The following is a 23,269-nucleotide window of genomic DNA, read 5'->3' as shown; positions in this document are numbered from 1 at the left end:
TCCTTGCAGGAAGAACCCTAATAATAATAATAATAATAATAATTGATTATTTATACCTCCCCAGCCACTCTGGGCGGCTTCCAAAAAAATATTAAAATACTGTAATACATCAAACATTAAAAGCTTCCCTAAACAGGGCTGCCTTCAGATGTCTTCTAAAAGTCTGGCCTTTGCCACTTACAGATGTTTGCGCTGCTGAAATGTCTGGCCCGGATCCTTGCTCTTTGGATTTCTCTGCTAGACCAAACCAGGACAGTATCAGACCTCTCTTTTACTATGTGCTTAAGTTTCTTTTTCTGAAGTTCTACATGTATTGAATAAACCATCAGTTTAAAAGGATGCTTCGCCCTCTACACTCCAAGGCCTCAGTATCTGCTTCTGCTCCTTCCCCTAGGCGCTGACAAGGCAGCTTCTGCTGGTTACCCTCCTTACTTCCTCTGGCTCATCTCTACAATATGGTTACAACCTCTGGGTGGCCAGCCACCCATCTACGGTAAGATCAGACATGTAGTGGTCTGGGATTGCAGAGGGTCAAAGATCTGTTACTATTTCTGCAGCAGGGACCCCGTGTCATCTGAAACAGCATGAAACAGGAGCTTGTTAGCCACCCGTCAAAAAACGAGCCAGCAGCAAACTCTTTATTAGCAAAAACCCAATTTGCACAGCATTGGCTGAGTGTCAGGCCTAGTGAGCACAGCAGCTCATCTCTGTTAGGCCTTATCCCATCAAATCCCTGCCTCTCCAAGTACCATCGTCTCCAGGGCTTTCCCCAAGCAATCAGAGACTACTCCTGCACGCAACCTGCCACTGCTCCACCCGTTTCAGCCCTCTTCTGGTTCTGGGAGACAAGCAGGGAGGGGAGCTTGTCGTAGCAGGAAGGAGAGACACACACGGCTCTTCACCAACCTGGCTCTTGGCCTCTCCCCTCCCACTTGCCGATTTCAGCTTCTGCCTCTGATTCCAGACTTCTCTCCGCAATCAAGTCAGCGGGAGTCAGCATCAGAAATGCTGCTGCTTAGGGTGATATGAAGGGTCAATTGTGCAAGGCCACCTACACCTCGTCGGTAGCAATTCTATCTTCTGCATTTCCGCTACAGTGCCAATTTGCCCTCAAATTTAAAACCCAGCCAACAAAAATCCTCCAGGCGAATGGGCAGCACCCAAAATGCCCACACCATGTGCCCCATGTCCCATGAGATTATGCTTCAGAGCAGGAGGAAGCAGGGGAGGTGGTTTGGGAAGCTGCCCTTTGTTGTTTAGTCGTGTCCGACTCTTCGTGACCCCATTGCCCAGAGCACGCCAGGCACTCCTGTCCTCCACTGCCTCCTGCAGTTTGGTCAGACTCATGCTGGTAGCTTCCAGAACACTGTCCAACCATCTCGTCCTCTGTCGTGCCCTTCTCCTTGTGCCCTCCATCTTTCCCAACATCAGGGTCTTTTCCAGGGAGTCTTCTCTTCTCATGAGGTGGCCAAAGTATTGGAGCCTCGGCTTCAGAACCTGTCCTTCCAGTGAGCACTCAGGGCTGACTTCCTTCAGAATGGAGAGGTTTGATCTTCTTGCAGTCCATGGGACTCTCAAGAGTCTCCTCCAGCACCAGAATTCAAAAGCATCAATTCTTCGGCGGGAAGCTGCACAACCTGTTCCAAATCTATACTGTCCTCCTGCTGGGATGTTTCAGGCTCCCACCATTCCTCCTCAGTGCAGTCCCTGACACTATTGCACAAAGGAGTTGATTGCATACCAGAACTTTATTTGTGGGCAAATCAAATCCATTAAAGGGCTCTGCTCCCCCAGTGCAACCATTCTTATCTGTTCCTCCCTTTCCTAGCTCATATCAAACTTTTACAATGGCACGTATCAACAGAGGAAGAAGGCCAACGTAGGCGAAGAAGACTATATTGATTTCCTCTACACTTTCACCATTGCAATCTATTCCCTTGGAGGCCTGATTGGGTCCCTTCTGGTCAGCTTCATGGTGGACAGATACGGCAGGTAAAGAGGGAATATGTTTATGGGGCTATGGCACAGGGGTGGGTCCTTTTAGGCTTTGCAGGCCAGATGCTTCTCTGGTTCTAGCCTTGGAGCTGCTTGCCTGTCAGTCGTCAAATGTCACAATGGCATTAGGTGATTGGGTGCTTTGAAGTCCCAATGTCAGGACTTCAAAGCATCACACAGGAGCCCATGGTCGTGCTCTGAAGTGCCCAAGGCTTCCGTTTTAACCAAGCTGATGGGTGGTAGAACCTATGTCTGATTTCCCTTGCCAATGCCACTTTAAGGCTCCTCCCCGTGCGTTGGCAGCTATGCCTCTATTTGCCCCACACCTGACGTTACATATGAGGTCAAGCAAGGACAAGTGGGTGTGGTTTGATGGAAATAGTCTCATAGGCCAACTCTGGCTTGTGGGCTGGAGATTCCCCGCCCCTGTGTAGTGGGGTAGGAGGTGTTTATTAGGGGACATTTGGGGGGGGGGGTGGATGCCAACAGATGTGATAATGTGGAGAGCTGAAAAAGTAGGAAATGGAAATAAACAGATTTGCCCATCCCTAGCCAAGATGCAAAAGCAACTTAAATAGAAATACTTGCAAGTATCAGATTGGCTTAGGTTTTAAATATGTGATGTTATAGAATAATATGCTTAAAGTTAATATGAAAAGAAAGAAAGATGTTACTTGACTAAGTAAATTTTATGAGAAATTAGTTTTGGAAAACCGTTACAAGGATACACATTGAAACTCAGCCAGGGGGACTTGAGGAAGTCACTTAACAATGTTAACAAAAGTGGAATTATTACAGTTAGGATTTATGTTTGTTTATAAATTTGGAAAATCAATAAAAAAATGGGGGGGGGAGATGCAAAAGCAAGTTGCTAGTCCATGTGAAGTTGGCAGCTGAAGTCTCAGATGTCAAAGGTGGGGGTTGAATGGGGTTTACAGTAGTTGGGGGTTTCCAGGAGCTCTCCTGCCTTGCATAGCTCCTTATCCTTCCCATAACTATTAAAAATAGACCAAATTGCCCACCAAAAGACCTTACTGCAATTCAACAGCTCCTCTCCTGCTTGTTTGATGCTACTGTACATGTATTGGCTCCCTCTACCTCTCCTACCCCTTTCCCCTGTCTTTTCAGGAAAGGGGCCTTGGTAATAAATAACATTATGTCCATATTCTCTGCTGGCTTCATGGGATGTTCTGCTGTGATACATGCCTATGAATACACCATATTTTCACGCTTGGTCACTGGAATGTGCTCAGGTGAGAGAGGGCCCTGGGCTTTGTGCTTTTAGTAAAGCCACTTAAATAATGCAAGGGGCATTATCAGGGTTCAGTTCCAGCCAGGCAGGAAGCACTGGAGGAGGGTTTAAAGCTAGGATGGTGAAGGGTGTGCCCTGGGGGGAGGCGGGCATCTTGGGGAGAGTCCTCAAGGCCGGATAGAGAGGCTTGGGGTGCTGCATTTGGTCCCCAGCCCAAAGATTCCTTGCCCCCGCCATCAAATATTTATTGATTATTGCAATGTCTATTTCCCCCGCCCCCCAAAGTAGCAATTTAAATGCCTGTTACACCATGCACCAATCTCCACTACCCAACATGCAGGGGCACAGAATGCCACTCTTCAGAATTCCACCCAATGCTGGGGTGAACATCAATTGGCCACCTCCACCCAGCGGGAGAACCTCCTATGTTCCTTGAAAATGTTGCTGTGTCCCATCCATGCTGTTAATCGTCCCTTTGTCTACCATCTAACCAGGCATGTTCTCCTGCATCGTCCCACTATACCTCGGAGAGATATCCCCTAGAAACATGAGGGGGTCCATTATGACGGTCCCCATGATCTTTGTCACCATTGGCGTCATGGTCTCACAGATCCTTAGTCTTCAAGAGCTTCTCGGGACTGAGAAAGGTAACCTTGGCAGATCATCACAAGGGATGTTGGAGAGTTTCAGCAGAAACAGAAAAGGAAGCAGGACTTGCGGGTGCTGCTGGCCAGGATGGCGATGCTCGGCCTCCACAGTTCCAAATACCTGTTGCTGGAAGCCACAGGAGGGAATAGGGGTCTAATCCTGCTTGTGGGTTTCCCACAGGAATCTGGCTGGCCACTGTGAGATGAGGATGCTAGACTAGATGGGCCATTGGCCTGATCCAGCAGAGGTCTTCTTATAATCTTATGTTTATGTGATGATGATGAGGATCAGGGGAGCCAACTTGGGTCCCAGATTATGGGTGCCCAGTGTGCGTGAAGCCATGATGTCAGGTTGTAATGGGATGTCATGATGTCACGCCCGCCCCCTGGCCTCAGAACGTGATTTGTGGTGGTACCAGAAGTCAGGTTCCAAGACCTCGCAACACCTCGGAAAGCCCCCCAATTTCTGTTGCCACTGGAAGTTGGGTTCCAAGGTCTCAGAAGTTCTCAGAAAGCATCTCTGAGGCCTTGGAGATGCTGTCTGAGGCCTTGCAAGACCTCAGAAGTTGTGGGGGGAGGCCCTGTGGTGTGGGTGCTGAGCACCCACAACAATTTTTTTGTGGGTACTCAGGCATCCAGAGCCCCCCATACGTGGCGCCCCGATGATGATAATTTTATTATTTATATACCACCCATCTGACTGGGTTACCCCAGCCACTCTGGGCGGCTCCCAACAAAATATTAAAAACACAATAAAACATCAATGATGTTTGCTTCTCCATCCCATGACTGGAATGGAAATCAATCAATCTGGCAAACTTAATCATTGTTGCCGTGGCTTTCTATTTGCAAATGATACATCATGGATTATGGTCCATCCATGTCAGGCTGCTGGTTGTCCAGGAATGTACAAAGACAAGGGAATGTTTTTTACTGTCCTATTTTTATTCAGTATTTACAGAGAGAGGCTATAGAAGCCAGCCTCTTGGATAATGGTGTTGTCCTGAGTGACTCTCCATCACCTGTCTCTCTCACTTCCTCATTCGTCACTTCTGCGGGTGCCGCTATGTGCCCTCTGTCTTTGAGCTCTTTGCTCTCCTACTTTCAAGGCTCGCCGGGTTCTGGGAGAGGGTTGGTCTCTGTGTCTGTCAGCTGTTGCCCCATCTGCTGCTGCTTCCTCCTCACCCTCCTTCTCTCTCATGATTTCCCAACTTTCCCCCTCATCTGCCTCAAACCCCTGTTGTAAATCTAAACTCTCTTCCTCTTCTCTGGAAGGGTCAGGCTGGGGAGGCGGTCTCCACCATTCCTTCTCTGCCCAGTCCATTCCGCAATTTGCATCGAGTTATGCTACTACGAACAAAATGTAGCAGCGTACTGGCAACATAATTTCCGTCATTAATTGCACAAATGCCGTGGGTTACATAATTCCCACACGGTGGACAGTGAGAGGGAAAATACTGTTTGTGGCAGAAAGCAAACTGCAGAGGAAAGGAAACAGTGCCGCTTGAGTTGGAAAGAGGGCGGAAAGGAAAGGGATGTCTTCTCTCACCCCTGGTCGTAACTGCATCTTCTTGTACAGGTTGGCCGCTATTGCTGTGCTTCACTGGAATCCTGGCGGTGTTTCAAGTCATCATCTTGCCCAGCTTCCCCGAAAGCCCAAGGTTTCTCCTGATTCAGAGGAACGATGAGGTGAAAGCTAGGCAAGGTACAATCGCCTTGAGTGCACAGGAACATTACGGCATGGGGACCCTACATAGAGGCCTGTGGGAGTCTCCGGGCAAAGGCTGGCAGCTCCCGCTCTCCCATATGGCAGCACTGGGAGTATCCTCAGACCTTCCCAGGAGACACAAGGGGGGCGAGGAAGATAGGAAGCTTCTCCCAGTCCCACCAAGAGATGCCGGGGACTGAAACTTTAACCTTTTGCACGCAAAGCTGTGGCCAGAGCCGGCCCAGCCATTGGGCAGGGTGAGGCCATTGCCTCGGGGAACAGAAGCCCTACCAGGTAGCACCCCTATGGACACCCTGCATGCCCTTCCGTCTTTGCTGTTGGCACTGATTTCAGGCAAGATCATGTCCACTTGGGGCAAGAGCTCGCCTGAAATCACACAAGATCTTGTGGAGTGCGCAAGATCTCACACGATTTGGGGCGAGAGCTCTCCGCCCCCCCCCCCCTGTCAGTGCAATCTTGCTTGAAATCAGCATTGGTGGCGATGGCGCTTTTCTGTCGGTGGCAGGGTACATGGAGGTGGCAGAGCGGGCAGGGGCAGCAGGGCAGGGTGGCAACCCATAGGAACTCAGGAAGCTGCCTTATCCTGAGTCTGACCATTGGCCCATCTGGCTCAGTAAGAAGAGGCATTGTCCACACTGACTGGCAGCAGCTCTCCAAGGTATAAGGCAGGGGTCCCGTCCCCCCCACCAATCCCTACCTGTAGATGGGACATACAAAGCTCTCCCACTCTTCTTCCGCAATGTTGTTTCTTCATCTCAGCAGAGATCCTTTCCCCGCTCCCCTCCAGTCTTGCAGAGGCTGAGATGCCAGGTGGACGTGGAGAGTGAGCTTGAGGAGCTCCACCAGGAGAACGTCTCCGTAAGGGTGGAGAAGGAGATGAATGGGATGAAGCTGCTGTGCAACCAAGCTATGCGTTGGCAATTCATCTCCGTGGTCATCCTCATGAGTGCCCAACAGCTCACAGGTGTCAATGCGGTAAGAGAGGCAGCTTCCCAGTTGGGTTAGAAGGCTGAGCGAGTGTTAATTTTCATTCGAACAAGCACTCATGCAGAGAGGCAGCAGGGAACCTCCTTTTCTGCATGGTGATCCCAGCTCCCAGAAGACTCTAGTCCAGGTCTAAGGCACCTGTGGACTCCCAGTGGCTGCTGAACTACAGCTCCCATAATCTCTAGCTATTGGACAGGATTGCAGGGGCTGATGGGAGTTGCAGTTGTGCAACATCCTGAGGGCCGACGTTTCCCCATCCCTGGACTAAAGGCTCCTGGAAGCTGAGAACATCACCCAGGAAAAAAGAGGTTCCCTGCTGTGTCACTGTATGAGTGGCTGCTTTGGCTCAGAGAAAAGGCGAGCCATGGGTGGCTCAATAGAGTTGCATAAAATTATGCAAGGTGTGCAAAAAGCAGAGAGAAGTTTTTGTTCACCTCTCATCTACAGATGGAGGAGAAATTTGATTTGGCCTTCATTTCAGTGCGGACTTGCCTGATTCATACTTTCTGAAGCAGTATCAGAACCAAAAGACAGCCCTCCATCAAAATCTGCACTCCTTTGAATTTTGCAATGCAGTTCTCTGTCGTATTAACTAACATGTCCAAAAGTGCATACAGTAGGATTAAAGTGTGCATTAAGGTGCATCTACTGGAGAAAATAACAGAAAAATCTGTATTATATTACATTGCCTTGCAGGTATGTGCATATTAGGGAAAACTGAATCCAAAAATATGTTTAACTGGGAGAAAAATGGACTAAAAGGCTGATGAATTTTTAGGAGGACTTAGCAGAAAATTAAAAAAGCATGCTGGTGAAGAATAAATGTGTAGAACTGGAACTCCAACTTGGAAAAATGAGAAAGCGGGAGAAATCAAAATGGACAGATTCAGCCATCCCTAACCACAAGCGCTGGTGGGATTTTGACTCCAGCTCCCACAATCCTCCTTGATTCTTGGGCCATGCTGGCTGGGGCTGATGGGAGCTGTAGTCTAGCAATATCTGGAGGGCCACAGGTCCCACAACTGCTCTGGAGTTTGCAGAGCAGGCCTCCTCCTACACACATGGGTTAATGACATGTTGCAGAATAGAAAGACCGTATATATATATATATATATATATATATATATATATATATATATCCCAGGATGCATTTCACTCACTCCCACAAAATGCTGGCTGTCTGGGAGTTAAGAGCATCAGAAGATGAGAAGAGGCTATTGGATCTGGCCAATGGCCCGCCCAGTCTCGCATCCTGTTCTCACAGCGGCCAAGCAGATCCCTCTGGGAAACCCGCCAGCAGGTCCCATGCCCAAGAGCCCTCTCTTTTCTGCTGGTTTTCTTGTGGTAGCCATCATGGCAAGCAGCCATTGAAAGCCCTGATTTTGTCCAATCTTCTGCCATCACTGCCTCCAGTTGGAGGGCATTCCATAGTTGTGGTTTGCTTCCAGGTATTCTATTACTCAGAGAGAATCTATGCAACTTTGATGTTCAAGAAGCAGGAAGCCCGGTATATCACTGTGTTGTCAAGTATTTTCATCGCAGTCTCGCTGATGATCGTGGTAAGCCTCTCTCTCTCTCTCTCTCTCTCTCTCTCTCTCTCTCTCTCTCTCCCTCCCTTCCTCAAAGTTGCAATCTGTTTCAAAGGGTGTTAAAATTGCGCTGTTGTCACTTGAAAGAATCCCTGGGGGAACCTTCTGCCCATGCCCACATAGGACATGTGAAGATGCTCCAAGTGTCCCTATTTTCCAGGGACAGTCCTGGATCTACAGAAGCTGTCCTGGTTTTCCTTAGGACGTCCCTATTTTCATCAGAGAAATATTGGAGGGTAAAGTAAAGGTAACGAACCTCTGGACAGTTAAGCCCCATCAAAGGTGACTATGGGGTGCGGAGCTCATCTCGCTTTTCAGGCCCAGGGAGCCGGCGTTTGTTCCCGGGTCATGTGGCCAGCATGACTAAACCGCTTCTGGCGCAACGGGACACCGTGACGCAAACCAGAGCGCACGGAAACGCCCTTTACCTTCCCGTCGCAGCACTACCTATTTATCTACTTGCACTGGAGTGCTTTCAAATTGCTAGGTTGGCAGGAGCTGGGACAGAACAACAGGAGCTCACCCCGCCATGCGGATTCGAACCGCCAATCTTCTGATCAACAAGCCCAAGAGGCTCAGTGGTTTAGACCACAGTGCCACCCGCGTTGGAGGGTACATGGAATTATGGGACCCCTGCGCCATCTGAAGGCAGCCCTGTGTATGGAAGTTACCTCTGTTGATTCCTGGTGGCCTCATTTTATTCTCTTTCTCATTTCTGCACACAAACTCTCTCTTTCTTCTCTGTTCTTATACCCTCTAGGTTTATACAGTCGACTTTGTGGGGCGAAGGATACTCCTCCTCACTGGATTAGCGATATGCAGCATCCTCTGCATTCTGTTAACCATGACCCTCGAAATTCAGGTTTGCTGCTCAAAACCTGGTGTGATTTAGAGAGTGTCACCCATCAAGCGAAGGGCTGTATCTCCATCACAGAGCACCTTGGCATGCAGAAGGTCCCAGGTTCAGTCCACCGCAGCCTCTGAAACCCTGAAGAACCGTGATAGCCAGTGTGGTGCAGTGGTTAAGAGCGGTAGACTCGTAATCTGGTGAATCGGGTTCGATTCCCCGCTCCTCCACATGCAGCTGCTGGGTGACCTTGGGCCAGTCACACTTCTCTGAAGTCTCTCAGCTCCACTCACCTCACAGAGTGTTTGTTGTGGGGGAGGAAGGGAAAGGAGAATGTTAGCTGCTTGGAGACTCCTTCGGGTAGTGATAAAGCGGGAGATCCCACTCCAGTGTAGACCAGGGTTTCCCAAACTTGGATCTCCAGCTGTTTTGGGTCTACAGTTCCCATCATCCCTTGACCACTGGTCCTGCTAGCTAGGGATGATGGGAGTTGTAGTCCAAAGAGAGCTGGAGACCCAACCCAAGTTTGGCAAAAACCTGGTGTGGACCCAACTGAGCCAGAGGGAGCCTTGGTCTCCTTCAGGATAAGGCAGCTGAAAATCCACTCAGATTTGGTGTCAGGTGGAAGAGCGGGAAGGAATGATGTTGGCGGGTCTTTCCTGCAAAAATGTATCTGCCTCTTGCAATCCCAGCCCTCGATGCTCTGCTGCAAGTGCCTTGGAACGTAACTGTCAGGGCTGCCACCCAGTCCCAGCTCACATAGGACCAAGTCCGTCAGCGTTCACTTTATAAGAGTCTTTATTAAGTTACAGGTTTCATTTCCGAACTGCAGCGTGCAGCTCTACACCTTCTGCCCTAGGTCGGCGAAGACCCGTCTGAGTCCCCGCCTCTTGCACACCAGCTTAATACCCTAGCCTTGCTCCACCTCCTTCGCCTCTCCCTACGTCTCTGGGTCCTTCTGCCCCCCTGGGCCTCCTCCCTTCTACTCTCCTCTGACGCTGACCCCCCTGATCCTTCTGCCTCCTTGCGGCGGGCTTTGGGACCTGGCTCACTCTCCGGGCTGCTTACTGCTCCAGCTTCCGCTGCATTTGAACTTGGCGCGCGCGCCCAACTCTCTACTTTCCTCTTAACCGTTGCCTCGCTCTCTGAGGAGGGCGTGACCACCCCTGACTCGTGCCCTCCCTCCTGCTGACAGCCTCCGGAACCCGATGCCTGGCTACCTTCCTCCCTGCTGCTCTCAGTCTTGAGCGTGGGTCCCGACTTCCAGCTGCTGCCGCTCTCAGTTATGAGCGTGGGTCCCGACTTCCAGCTGCTGCTCTCTGAATCTCCTCTGTTCCCTTCCTCCTGGGGTGTCCCCCCGGATCCCCCCCTTGCTCTGCTCACTGGGGCTCCCTTTTGGGAGTCCTCTGACTCACTGCTTAGGCTTGGAGATCTCGGGTCGTCATCATCACTCATTTTCCCTTCGGATTCCTCCCCCTCGCTCTCTGCTTCCTCCCTTCTCTGCGTCTCTGCTCCTGAACCCCTGACATCCATCCCCCCCTCGAAGCCCCCCTTTCCCCCCTCCCCGCTTTCAGGTGTGGGTGCTGGGTGCTCCATCATCACGGGAGGGAATGCCGGATACAGTTCGCTCCCCGTGGTTGGCCGCCAACTGAAGACCTCCGAGTCTTCCTCCTCGCGGTCGCCGACGTTGACCTGTTCCGCTTCCATCTCTGTACCGCCGTGCTCGAACCCAAGGTCCTCCCCGAACACGTCCATGTCAGTCTCTGCGTCGGTCGCTCGACCTGGCATCTCCAGCCACTTCCGGCGCCATTGCTCCTCCGGTCGATCGTCCCACCAATACGAGGTGTCTGACGCCGAACCCGCCGGCGATCCTTCTGGGGAACGGGTGCTCAGTGCGGGTTCCCCGTCCGAGTCGAATCCATGGAACGTGCTGGAAGAAAGTGTGGGCGTGAACAGCCAGTCGTCGAAGAAGCTCGCTGGCATGGGTCTGTGTGGGAAAAGGGCATGAAACTCGTCCTTGAGCAGGGGTTCCTCCAAAGCGTAGTCTGGCACCCAGCTATTGGCGCTGGCCCGGGTGCCCTCTCTGGCTAGGAGGTATTCGACTCCCTCTTCCCCCCATCTGGAGTCCAAAATCTCCGTGACCTCGTTGATGGGGTCTTGCTGCGTCACCCCTCGCGTCTCCGTCCGCTCCCGGAACGGACTCGGTGCCGTCCCTGGCTCCTGGAATCTGTGAGGTGCCTTGTAGGGAGTGAGCACCGACCTGTGGAACACCGGATGCATTCTGGAACCCTCCGGCAGCGCCAGTCGGAAGGCTACCGGGTTGATCTGTGCTTCGACTTGGTACGGACCAATTTGCTTGTGCCCCAACTTCTTCTTGGCTAGTGACCTGGTCGGCACTGCGTGTGCTGCCAACCAGACCCAGTCTCCCACTTGGATCTCTTCGCCAACCCGCCTGTGCTTGTCAGCTTGCACCTTGTAGGCGTGCTTAGCTAGCTCCAGCTGCCGTCTGAGTTGATCGTGTACCGCCTGCAACTCTGACGCGAACGCGTCCGCCGTCTGTGGTTCTCCGTCCCCCACTCTCTCCCGTCCCGGGAAGGTTCTGGGATTCCTCCCATTGTTGGCGAAGAACGGCGTCACCCCTGTGGACACGTGCTTCGTGTTGTTGTAAGCGAACTCGGCGAGCGGCAGGTAATCCACCCAGGTCGCAGGTTGTTGATTGGCATAGCATCTCAGGTACTGCTGCATGATGGCATTGACCCTCTCTGCTTGCCCGTTGGTCTGCGGGTGTCTTGCTGATGCCAGATCGACCTTGACATTTAGAAAACCCATCAGCTTCTGCCAGAAATTCGAGACGAACTGGCGCCCGCGGTCGGACAGGATAGACCGCGGCAGACCATGCACTTTGAACACGTGATCTATGAACAGTTTGGCGGTTTGTTCCGCCGTGGCCACCTTCGCACACGGAATGAAATGTGCCATCTTGGTGAACAAGTCCACCACCACTAGTACAGCTGTCTTGCCTCTCGAGCTGGGTAGATCCGTAACAAAGTCCAGGGCCACTCTCTCCCACGGTTCAAACGGCGTTTGCAGCGGTTCCAGCAGTCCCGCCGGTGGTTTGTGCACCGGTTTGGCCCTCTGGCAGGTGTCGCACCTCGCAACGTAGTCCGCGACTTCCCCTCTCAGTCTGGGCCACCAAAAGTCCCTTGCGACTAATTCCACCGTTTTTTCCGTGCCAAAGTGCCCGGCCGTGGGTGCGTCGTGCAGCTGCTGCAGTACCCTGGCGCGAAGTTCGTCTCCCGGCACGTAGATGGCCCCTTTACGTAAGAGCAAGCCGTCTCGTATCTGGAACTCGTCGCCCTTCGCCGTGCCCTTGTGCACCTCTGCCATCTTCGCCTGCGCGAAGGAGTCGTCCTGCAACGCCCGCCGCACCGCATCCAGGTCTACTGTGGCTGAAGCGCACGCCCACGCTGTTGGCGCGAAGATGTGCATGGCTGCCGCTGGCGTCGCCTCTTCGAGGTATTGCGGTTTGCGGGACAGTGCATCCGCCATGACGTTGGTGTCGCCTGGGACGTACTCTATTCGGAAATTGAAGTCAGCAAAGAACTCCGCCCAACGTATCTGCCTCTGGTTCAGGAACTGAGCCGTGCGCCAGTGCTCCAGATTCTTGTGATCCGTGCAGACCTGCACCGTGTGCTTGGCGCCGATCAGGAAGTGCCTCCACGCCTTGAAAGCTGCATGAATGGCCAGCAACTCCCTGTCCCAGATGGTGTAGTTCTGCTCCGACTTGCTGAGCTTTCTGGAGTAGAACGCTCCCGGCCTCCAGACCCCCTGTGGGTCCCTTTGCAGCAGGACAGCTCCCACTGCTCTATCGGACGCGTCTGTCTCTACCCGCATCGGCCTGCTGGGGTCGATATGCAGCAGTTGCTCTTCCGACGCGAAGAGACGCTTGAGTGCCTGAAAGGACTGCTCCGCCTGCTCCGTCCAGATGAATTTCTTCTTCTTGGAGCTTAGCGTGTCCGTAATGGCCGCCGTCTGCATCGCGAACCCCTTGATAAACTTGCGATAGAAGTTGGCGAAGCCGACAAACCGCTGGACCTCCTTCCGGTTGCGCGGGCTCTTCCAATCCAACACCGCACGAACCTTGGCGCTGTCCATGGCTAGCCCCTTGTCCGACAACTTGTAACCCAAGAAATCCACCTCCGTCGTGTCGAACTGGCACTTCTCCAGTTTGGCGTACAGTCTATGCTGCTGCAGCCTCTCCAGCACCTCCCGAACATCTTGGTCATGGGCTTGCTGCGATTCGGAGAATATCAGGATGTCATCCAGAAAGCAGACGCACTTCTTGTAAAGGAGTCCCGCCAACACATGATGCATGAAAGCTTGGAAACAGTGAGAACCGTTTTGCAATCCAAACGGCATCACTCTGTATTCGTAGGTGCCCAGAGGCGTGAACATGGCTGTCTTCCACTCATCGCCCTCCCTCATGCGGATGAGATTGTACGCACCTCGCAGGTCCAACTTGGTGAACACGCGTCCCTTGCGCACCGTCGCTAGTAGGTCGTCAATCCTGGGCATGGGGAAATCAGAAGGCTTGGTCATCTTGTTTAAGAGGCGAAAATCCACCACCAGTCTTTTTTGGGGCGTGTCTTTCTTCTTCACGAAGAAAACAGGACTGCCCCCTACTGCCCTGGACTCCCGGATGAAACCGCGCTGCAAATTGTGATCTATGAACTGTTTGAGTTCCTGTAATTCGTCCTCAGACATGGAATACAGCTTCCCTTTCGGCAGCGTCGCCCCTGGTAGGAGGTCAATCTTGCAGTCATATTGCCTGTGCGGTGGTAGCTTGTCAGCCTCTTTCTCGCAGAAGACCTCCAGAAAGTCTGCGTATTTGTGGGGGACTGCTTGCAACGTTCCCAACTGCAGTTGTGATTCCTCCTCCTCTCCCTCCTGTCTGGGCAGGATGCAGTGTTCTGCGCAATAAGAGGAGCCGAAGATCAGCTGTCTCTGGTACCAAGCCAGTGTCGGACTGTGCCTGTCCAGCCAACTCATGCCCAACACAATGGGCGTGTCCGACAGTTGGGTGACATTAAAACTGATGACTTCCCTGTGGTTGCCAAGGCGCATCACCATCGGTGGCGTTTGCTTCACCACCTGCCCCCCTAGCAACTCTCTGCCATCCACTGTGACGACTTGCAGGGGCAGAGTGGCAGGCAGTAGCTGTATAGCGTGCTGCTCCACAAAATCCTGCGCTATAAAGTCTGCGTTGCTTCCAGAATCCACAGAAAGCGGCACTTCGATAGTGACGCCATCGGGTAGCTGGAGAGATGCTGTGAGCTGCACTACTGGTTTGGGTGGGAGGGGGTCCGTGGGTTGCAAGATCGCTGGGGACTGCTTCACTGATGCGTCTGGCTGGGCCCCAGTGCCTCTGTCTCCAGCCAGACATCGTCGTTTCCCTGCTGTGGTTCTCCTTGCTGCGTTGCTGCAGTCACCATTGCTGAGGCTGCAGTGTGCTTGTGGAGCCTCCGGGGACACTCTTTCGCCAAATGGCCTGGATCCTCGCAGATGTAACACTTCCTGTTCCCTCTAGGAGGCTTCGCTTTCACTGCTGTCGGTGCTTGGGCTCTGGCTGCTGACTGAGCCCTTGCACCTCCAACCTCCATCGGTTCCCCTCCCCCTCCAGGCGGAGGTGTGGATTGCGCACGCGCTGCTTCTCTTGGAACGAAAGAGAAACTTCTCGCTGCTTCGCGCCCTCCACGTCCTTCATCTCTGCACCATGGACGTTCTTCCAGCCTCACCCCCACAGTCAGCGCCCTTTGGACCACCTCCTGCGTGCTTCGGGGCCTCTCCCCCCTTGCAATTTCATCCTTGACCGCAGAGCTTAGACCCTCCCAGAACAGGTCTCTGACAGGGGGCGAATCCCGGTCCCACTCTAAGGCACTGACCAGCGCAAAAAAGCGGGCGTGGTACTGCCGGACGCTTGCCCTCCCTTGTTTTAGTCCATGAATCTCCCGTCGGGCAAGATCCACATCAATAGTAGACAAAAAACACGCATCCATCGCTTTGATAAAGGCATCTGCATTCTGAAGCGCCGGATCTTTATCCCTCCACAAATTGCGTAGCCACGCTTTAGCATCCCCATGCAAATGGGATAGTATGAACCCCACTTTCTCTTCCTCATCTCTAAAGTCTTTTGCCAGCAGTTGCAGTGCGCACATTACGTCTGCTCGAAAATTGGGGTACTGTTGTAAATTCCCATCGAAGTGAGCCACAAGCCCTCCTGCTCTCCGTGCCAACCCAACCCCCTCCGGTCTGGGTCCTGGCTGCCCGTGTTTAACCCATGCTTCAAACCTGGCGTGGAGATCTCTGTAGGCGGCTGCCGCATCCTCCTCCCTCTTCTTGGATGCCAGTACCTCCGCGTTCAATTGGGTAACTGCCTGTTGCAGCGCTGCAACTGTCTCTGCTTCCGTCATCTCTGCTAACCGTCGTGAGCTTGCTCCCAAACACCGATCCCCTCCTCCAGCTGCCTCTCTCTCCGCTGCGAGATATCAGGTGTCCGAAGCTTTTGAGAGACGGGTCTTACTGTCAGGGCTGCCACCCAGTCCCAGCTCACATAGGACCAAGTCCGCCAGCGTTCACTTTATAAGAGTCTTTATTAAGTTACAGGTTTCATTTCCGAACTGCAGCGTGCAGCTCTACACCTTCTGCCCTAGGTCGGCGAAGACCCGTCTGAGTCCCCGCCTCTTGCACACCAGCTTAATACCCTAGCCTTGCTCCACCTCCTTCGCCTCTCCCTACGTCTCTGGGTCCTTCTGCCCCCCTGGGCCTCCTCCCTTCTACTCTCCTCTGACGCTGACCCCCCTGATCCTTCTGCCTCCTTGCGGCGGGCTTTGGGACCTGGCTCACTCTCCGGGCTGCTTACTGCTCCAGCTTCCGCTGCATTTGAACTTGGCGCGCGCGCCCAACTCTCTACTTTCCTCTTAACCGTTGCCTCGCTCTCTGAGGAGGGCGTGACCACCCCTGACTCGTGCCCTCCCTCCTGCTGACAGCCTCCGGAACCCGATGCCTGGCTACCTTCCTCCCTGCTGCTCTCAGTCTTGAGCGTGGGTCCCGACTTCCAGCTGCTGCCGCTCTCAGTTATGAGCGTGGGTCCCGACTTCCAGCTGCTGCTCTCTGAATCTCCTCTGTTCCCTTCCTCCTGGGGTGTCCCCCCGGATCCCCCCCTTGCTCTGCTCACTGGGGCTCCCTTTTGGGAGTCCTCTGACTCACTGCTTAGGCTTGGAGATCTCGGGTCGTCATCATCACTCATTTTCCCTTCGGATTCCTCCCCCTCGCTCTCTGCTTCCTCCCTTCTCTGCGTCTCTGCTCCTGAACCCCTGACAGTAACCCCCACATAAATGCCGAGTTGCCTGTACCTTAATCCAGGGGTGGGGTCACTCAGGCTGGGGAAGGGGCGCAAACGTGGCCCTCTGGGTCTCTTTGCCTGGCCCTCAAAACGTTCGCTAGGCCACACCCGCTCTCACCAGGCCACACCCCTCTCTGGCTGTGCTTGAACCAGGAGGGTATTTTGCCTGTCCGGAACGTATCCTTGAACCCTGATCGTGCCTCTTGCTTGTCTCGGTGGAGTTTAGAGAGACGTGTGAATGTGAGCGAAACCAGCTTACCGGGAAAGGGATATTCCGATGAAACATTTGGAAGTACCGGTACTTTCTGACACTAAGAGCTGCTCGACAGGAGAACAGATTGTCTCTCGGAAGGGGGTGGGCTCTCCTTTTGGGGAGGCTTTTAAATGTTGGATGGCCACCAGTCAAGGCTTCTTTCATTGTGATTCCTGCATTGCAAGGGGTTGAACTAGATGACCTGGGAAGGACCCGTCCAACTCTAGAAGCCCTTGTCCACCCACTTTTGCCTCTGTCCCACCCGCCACTGAATTGTGGTTCGGAAGGCCCTCAGTCTGAGAAGTGCTCCTCCCTCCTGCTTTCATGTAAGGTGTGCCAGGCACTCTCATTCATGCATGTCTGAAGAACGCTCCACTTTCTCCCACAGGAAAACATGCCATGGATGACATACGTCACTTTAGTCTTTTTCCTCATCCTGGTCTTTGGGCACATCCTTGGGCCAGGTAAGGACTCAGGTGACCTGGAGAGTTCCTTCAAAGAGGCAAACAGGGTGGGCCACTTGTTTTATTTCTGTTCAAGTGTTTTGTTTTTTTTAAAAAAAATATTTATTTAAAAACAAAGAGTACATAATTACAAGTGCACAGAGTAAGATTAGTCATAAAAAGAAGAAAAAATGGTACCCATGTAGAAAACAAAACTAATAATAATAATAATAATTCTATATATTACAGAAGAGAAAAAGATAGAGAAATTTGTTATTGTAGTTAACCAGACCATAACCTAATACAGTGGTACCTCGGGTTACAAACACCTCGGGTTACAAACACTTTGGGTTACAGACTCTGCTAACCTGGAAGTGGTACCTCAGGTTAAGAACTACCTCAGGATGAGAACATAAATCGCATGGTGGCGGTGCAGCAGCAGCAGCAGGAGGCCCCATTAGCTAAGGTGGTACCTCAGGTTAAGAACCGTTTCAGGTTAAGAACAGACCTCCGGAACGAATTAAGTTCATAACCCGAGGTACCACTGTACAGTAGAGTCGTATCTTGGTTCTCAAACACCCCGGAACTCGTACGTTTTGGCTCCTGACAATCGAAAACTGCGAGTGTTCCGGTTTTCGAACATTCTTTTGGAAGCCAAACGTCCAACGGGACTTCCACGGCTTCTGATTGGCTGCAGGAGCTGCCGCCACCACCAGGTTTGTGGTGTGGTGAACCAGCTTATACTCGAGTCAATAAGTTTTCCCAGTTTTTTGTACTAAAATTAGGTGCCTTGGCTTATATTTGGGTCGGCTTATACTCGAGTATATACGGTATTTGATTTTTAGAAGACATCTGAAGGCAGCCCTGTTTAGGGAAGTTTTTAATGGTTGATGTTTTGTTCTGTTTTTAATATTTTGTTGAGAGCTGCCCTGAGTGGCTGGGACAACCCAATCAGAAATAAATAATAATAATGATAATAATAATAATAATAATAATAATAATAATAATAATAATAATGGCAATGGCTCCCCTGCAAAAAGGAACCTGGGAACTGCACCCTCAGTGAGCTTCCATACTTAGCAAACTACGGTGGGAGTTTTCCAGGGAACTTTGCTACTATTTCCCACCCAGTGACCTACACTCATGGTTTATAACCTTAAGGAAGGGTTAAGGAATGATTTTCATAATGTAATGGACACATTATGTTTTCCTTGTAACGTGAATAACGTGTTATTAAAATGTGATACCTGGGCATGCTGCAGAGCAACCAGGACCCGGCAATAGGAAAACTGCATTGTTAAAAGGAAGCGACGTTTTTATTTATTTTTTAAAAAATGATATTTATTAATATTTCACAAACAATAAAAAACAAAATCCAACATTTAAACGTTTAAACATTTAAACTACAAAAACAAGGCAAATAAAAATACACAGTAGAAAAGCAGTTGATAGAAGAAAGAGAGAAATGGAGAGTAAAAAGAAGAAGAAAAGTCAAAAATCAAAGCTAAAAATGAATTAATATATTCAAGTCTTATATTTTCTTCACTAGTTTCTTGACCTCCTCGCACCTCCCATTTTGTATTCCAGTTCAAATATTAAATTCAGCAAATCCTTACCCTCTAGCATTTATCCTTACTCCATATATTAACCTATTATTCTAAATATCCATTTCCAATTATCATTCCCTATTTACATTTTCTTAAGCATCTCTTTACCAGTAGGGAAGCGACGTTTTTAATTTACCAGTATGCCCTGTGACGTTTTAGAACTATATATCGTTCTAATAATGTTTAAAAGGTCAGTGTAGATCCAGCCAAGGTTTGAACTAGGCACGTGAGAGCTCTTTAACTGCACCAGTTCCTTTCGAATCGTTGTGGATGAATGAGCAAGTCCATGAAAAACAGCCTCGAATCCTTTCTTCCCCGCCCAGGTCCCATACCCAACGTCATCATACTGGAGCTGTTCCTCCAGCCATCCCGCTCCATAGCCTTCATGCTCGGGGGCTTTGTGCACTGGTTCCTGCACTTCATTATGGGGATGATATTCATTCAGATAGAGGTGAGTTGTTTGGATGAGAAGAGGGGGTGGTCTGAACCGGTTCGGGAGCACAGGAAGATGCCTTCCACTGAGTCAGACCATTGGTCCATCTAACTCACCCAGGTGAGGAGCTTTTGGCCTTCCAGGTGTTGCTGAAGCTCTTCCCTTGTAGGCTCGTCAAACCAGAGTCTGCACATCTTCCAGAAACTACAAATGATGTTGAATATTTTTAATGAAACTACCTGGAGGTGGACATAATATTTCTTACCTATATATTGTATTTATATCCCACCTATCCTCCCAGAAGCTCCAGGTGGCTTGCCTGGTTCTCCCCTGCACCTTTCCATTTCATCCTCACAAAAACCCTGCAAGGTACTTAGGCTGAGGGTTCATGACTGGCCTAAAGTCGCCCAGGGAGCCCCATGGAGCAGTGGAGATTTAAACCCTGGTCTCTCCCAGCTCCTGGTTCGACCACTCCACCCCACTGGCTGTGTACCAGGGGTGGGGAAATACTGGCCCTCAAGATGTTGCTGAAATAAGTCCTACTCAAGGGAGAGCTGCCGAAATTAATGGACTTTAGTAGTTAGCCATGTCCATTCACCTCAATGGGTCTACTTTGAGTAGGACTATCTGTATATTTTTTGGTTGCTGGCATCTCGGGAGACAAATGGAGTGGGGGTGAAGTCAAACCGCTGCAGTAGTAGCACCAAAGTGACCTCTCTGGGGTGTAAGCCTGGGTAGAGTGTGTGGAGCTCCTGAGCTGCCAAGAAGTCAAGACACTTGACATCATCAGCCTCAATGATGTAGTCCAAAGGAAAGGAAAGTAATACGCCAGGCACCAGCTTGGCTGCCGGAGTTGCCAGAAGGAGGCATACAAGGCCCCACCCAACCACCTTAGGGACTCCACTTTGGATTTGTGTAGGGTTTTCTCCTTAGCCTTTTCTTCTCCTGAAAATACCCCACAAGGCTGCAGAGGTTTAGGACAGGGGTCAGCAACCTTTTTGGTTGGTCCACCATCCCTCAGACCTTGTGAGGGGCCGGTCCACCATCCCTCAGACCTTGTGAGGGGCCGGACTGTATTTTTTTTTTGTGGGGGGGGGGGAAATGAACGAATTCCTATGCCCCACAAATAACCCAGAGATGCATTTTAAATAAAAGCACACGTTCTACCCATGTAAAATCACCAGGCGGGCCCCACATATAAACCAGAGGTGCATTTTAAATAAAAGGACACATTCTACTCATGTAAAAACACCAGGCGGGCCCCACATATAACCCAGAGATGCATTTTAAATAAAAGGACACATTCTACTCATGTAAAAACGTGCTGATTCTTGGCCCGCCCGTGGGCCGGATTGAGAAGGCGATTGGGCTGGATCTGGCTCCCGGGCCTTAGGTTGCCTAGCCCTGGTTTAGGATAACAGTTTTCCTTCTCCTAGGTGGGTTGCCTTCCCAGGTTGACGAGTCCTATCCGCTCCTCACCGGAAGTTGGACTCAGGGGGCTTTCCAAGGTCTCGGAACCTGATTCCCACTGCAAATCTGTTTCCGAGGCCGGGGAGCGAGGCTGCATGACGTCATGAGGTCACGTTACGACCTGACATCATGACTTCATGCACGCTGGGCACCCATAATCAGGAGCCCAAGTTGGTTCCCCTGATTATCATCATCATCATCATCATCATCACCACGTAAACCTAAGATTATAAGAAGACCTCTGTTGGATCAGGCCAATGGCCCATCTAGTCTAGCATCCTCATCTCACAGTGGCCAGCCAGATGCCTGTTATATATTGTGGTTCTGCCCATCTCCCTTCCCATCCCCACCCCTCTCATTTTCTTACTTCAACGTTCCTTTCTAGACACGGATTGGTTCCTACACCTTCCTCCTCTTCTGGCCTCTCTGCGTGTTCAGCTTCATTTACATCTTCAAGGTGATCCCAGAAACCAACGGCAAGACCTTTCTGGAAAACAAGAAGTTCATGTCGTCAATGGCCAAGAAGGTGAAGGTCCAGGTGCAGGTCCGGCGGACGTCACAGGTACCGTATTTTTCGTCCCATAGGACGCTCCGCCCCATAGGACGCACCTAGTTTTTTGGGGGGGGAAATAAAGGAATTCCCCCCCTTTATTTACCCCCCAAAAGCAGGTCGGGGAAACCGAACCAGGTCGAGGAACAGCGGGATGGCGGTGCTGCGCCTCCCTGCTGTCCCCCGAGCTTGTGGGGCTGGCCGATGTCTGTCCAGTGCGAGGGGCGCTCTGCTTCAGGGTGTCCCGCCCGCCGGGCAGCAGGCTGCTATCCGCAGCGTGGGGAGCCCTGCGGGGAACTCCTGCAGGGTTCCCCACGCTGCAGATGTGTTCCCGAACCGCTGGGCTCTGCTTTCAGGGCGCCCGGCGCTCCGGGAAGCAGGCTGCTATCCGCAGCCTAGACATCCCTGCGGGACCTCCCACAGGGCTGCCTAGGCTGTGGATGTGTTCCGGAAGCGCCGGGCGCTCTGCTTTCAGGGCGCCCGACGCTCCGGGGAGCAGGCTGCTATCCGCAGCCTAGACAGCCCTGCAGGAACCCCTGCAGGGCTGCCTAGGCTGTGGATGTCTTCCTGAAGCCTGGAGAGCGAGAGGGGTGGGTGCGCACCGACCCCTCTCGCTCTCCAAGCTTCAGCGAAAGCCTGCATTCGCCCCATAGGACGCACCCAGATTTCCCCTTCATTTTTGGAGGGGGAAAGTGTGTCCTATAGGGCGAAAAATACGGTATTTTTAATCTTTTGTTGGAAGCCGCTCAGAGTGGTTGAGGAAACCCAGCCAGATGGATGAGGTATAAATAAATTATCATTATTATTATTATTATTATTATTATTATTATTACTACAGGACAGGGACAGAAGGCGGTCAACACGCCACAGCGTCAGAAGCGACAGCGTCAGGCGGGATAGCATCAGACCCGATAGCGGCGGCAGACGGGAAAGCGGCGGCAGACGGGAAAGCAGCGGCAGACGGGATAGCGGCAGACGGGAAAGTGGCGGCAGACGGGATAGCAGCGCCAAACGGGATAGTGGCTCCAAACGGGGTAGCAGCGCCAAACGGGATAGCGGCGGCAAACGGGATAGCATGAAACACAAAGAAAGCCTCAAAAGAAAACAAAGACCGTCCGTCGTTTCTTAATGCTACCTGCCCTTCGCTGGTATACGAATGACGGTTGCTTCTCTTCCTATCCAAAGCCTACTCTTTTTCTGTTCAGACTTTTCTACTCTCCTACCATGAATTACTGCTATTATTATACTAATTGGAGAGTCAATTATATATCTAGATATAAAATCACATTAGAAACAGGTAACAAAGGAAAGACAATCATTCGCAAACACCACAGTGCAATACTTTATACAGCAGTCCCTCACTATATTCAGGGTTTGGTTCCAAGGGTTTCATGTACACATGAAAATCAAAGCAAATCCTTGGAGCTGCGCCACTCCTCCAGCAAGGCAGAGAGCTTAAAAGGTCATTTTGCACCAGGTCCACTCAGGATTACCTGGCACAAAAAGAGTTTTTAAGCTCTCTGACTTCCTTGCGGGGTAAGGCCCTCTCGGAACGCTGGCTCTGGAAGGCTACGAATGCTCGCATGAGACCACGCGGGGAACTCGCATTGCTCCTCAAGATCTCGTGAGAACATCCCAGAGCTTTCCAGAGTCGGTGTGCCCAGTGGGTCTTGACCAGCAAGCTTAAAAGCACTTTTCACACCAGGTGGCCCCCAACCGACCTGGCACCAACAGAGCTTTTAAACTCTTCACCCTGCTTGGGACTTGACTTGTGCAATTTCAGCCTCCCAGGATTGAACTCACATGCAAAATGAGCAGTTACTCTTTTCCATATCTACTTCTCCTACAGTTCTATTGTTCTATCTCATTCAAGGATTAAAAGGTATTAAAGAACAATTATAAGGTATATTATCGCACACCGAGTATTGCTCATTGCCTTTTTGTTCTAAGTCAGTGTCAGGTTCCCATCCCAAAACACGACGTCTCTTACTTGAGAGTATATAGGATAACAGCAGTATTGACTCAGCAGCCAAGCACTGGGTCTGGAAGTCAGGATTCTGAGGTA

General features: G+C 51.4%; 2 protein-coding genes across 2 annotated transcripts in view; both read left to right on the top strand.

Annotated features, from left to right (window-relative positions):
* The window catches only part of LOC309533900 (solute carrier family 2, facilitated glucose transporter member 5-like), a 28,955-nt gene extending 6,508 nt beyond the window's left edge, over positions 1-22,447 (top strand). The window contains exons 3-14 of the mRNA XM_082225606.1: positions 395-493; positions 1,829-1,992; positions 3,124-3,248; positions 3,742-3,894; positions 5,474-5,599; positions 6,411-6,598; positions 8,059-8,169; positions 8,960-9,061; positions 17,090-17,165; positions 19,075-19,202; positions 21,040-21,216; positions 22,043-22,447. Coding sequence (XP_082081732.1) covers positions 395-493; positions 1,829-1,992; positions 3,124-3,248; positions 3,742-3,894; positions 5,474-5,599; positions 6,411-6,598; positions 8,059-8,169; positions 8,960-9,061; positions 17,090-17,165; positions 19,075-19,202; positions 21,040-21,216; positions 22,043-22,333 — 1,740 coding nt within the window. The 3' untranslated portion in view covers positions 22,334-22,447. The remainder of the gene's footprint in view (positions 1-394; positions 494-1,828; positions 1,993-3,123; positions 3,249-3,741; positions 3,895-5,473; positions 5,600-6,410; positions 6,599-8,058; positions 8,170-8,959; positions 9,062-17,089; positions 17,166-19,074; positions 19,203-21,039; positions 21,217-22,042) is intronic.
* LOC309533854 (solute carrier family 2, facilitated glucose transporter member 5-like) overlaps positions 1-23,269 on the top strand; it is a 49,657-nt gene that overhangs the window by 7,097 nt on the left and 19,291 nt on the right. The window lies entirely within an intron of this gene.

The sequence above is a fragment of the Podarcis vaucheri genome (genome assembly GCF_965113315.1).
Source record: "Podarcis vaucheri genome assembly, chromosome: 6".
NCBI classification, from domain to species: domain Eukaryota; kingdom Metazoa; phylum Chordata; class Lepidosauria; order Squamata; family Lacertidae; genus Podarcis; species Podarcis vaucheri.
The sequence above is the reverse complement of the archived record's forward strand: the minus strand, read 5'-3'. Positions and strand labels throughout refer to the sequence as shown.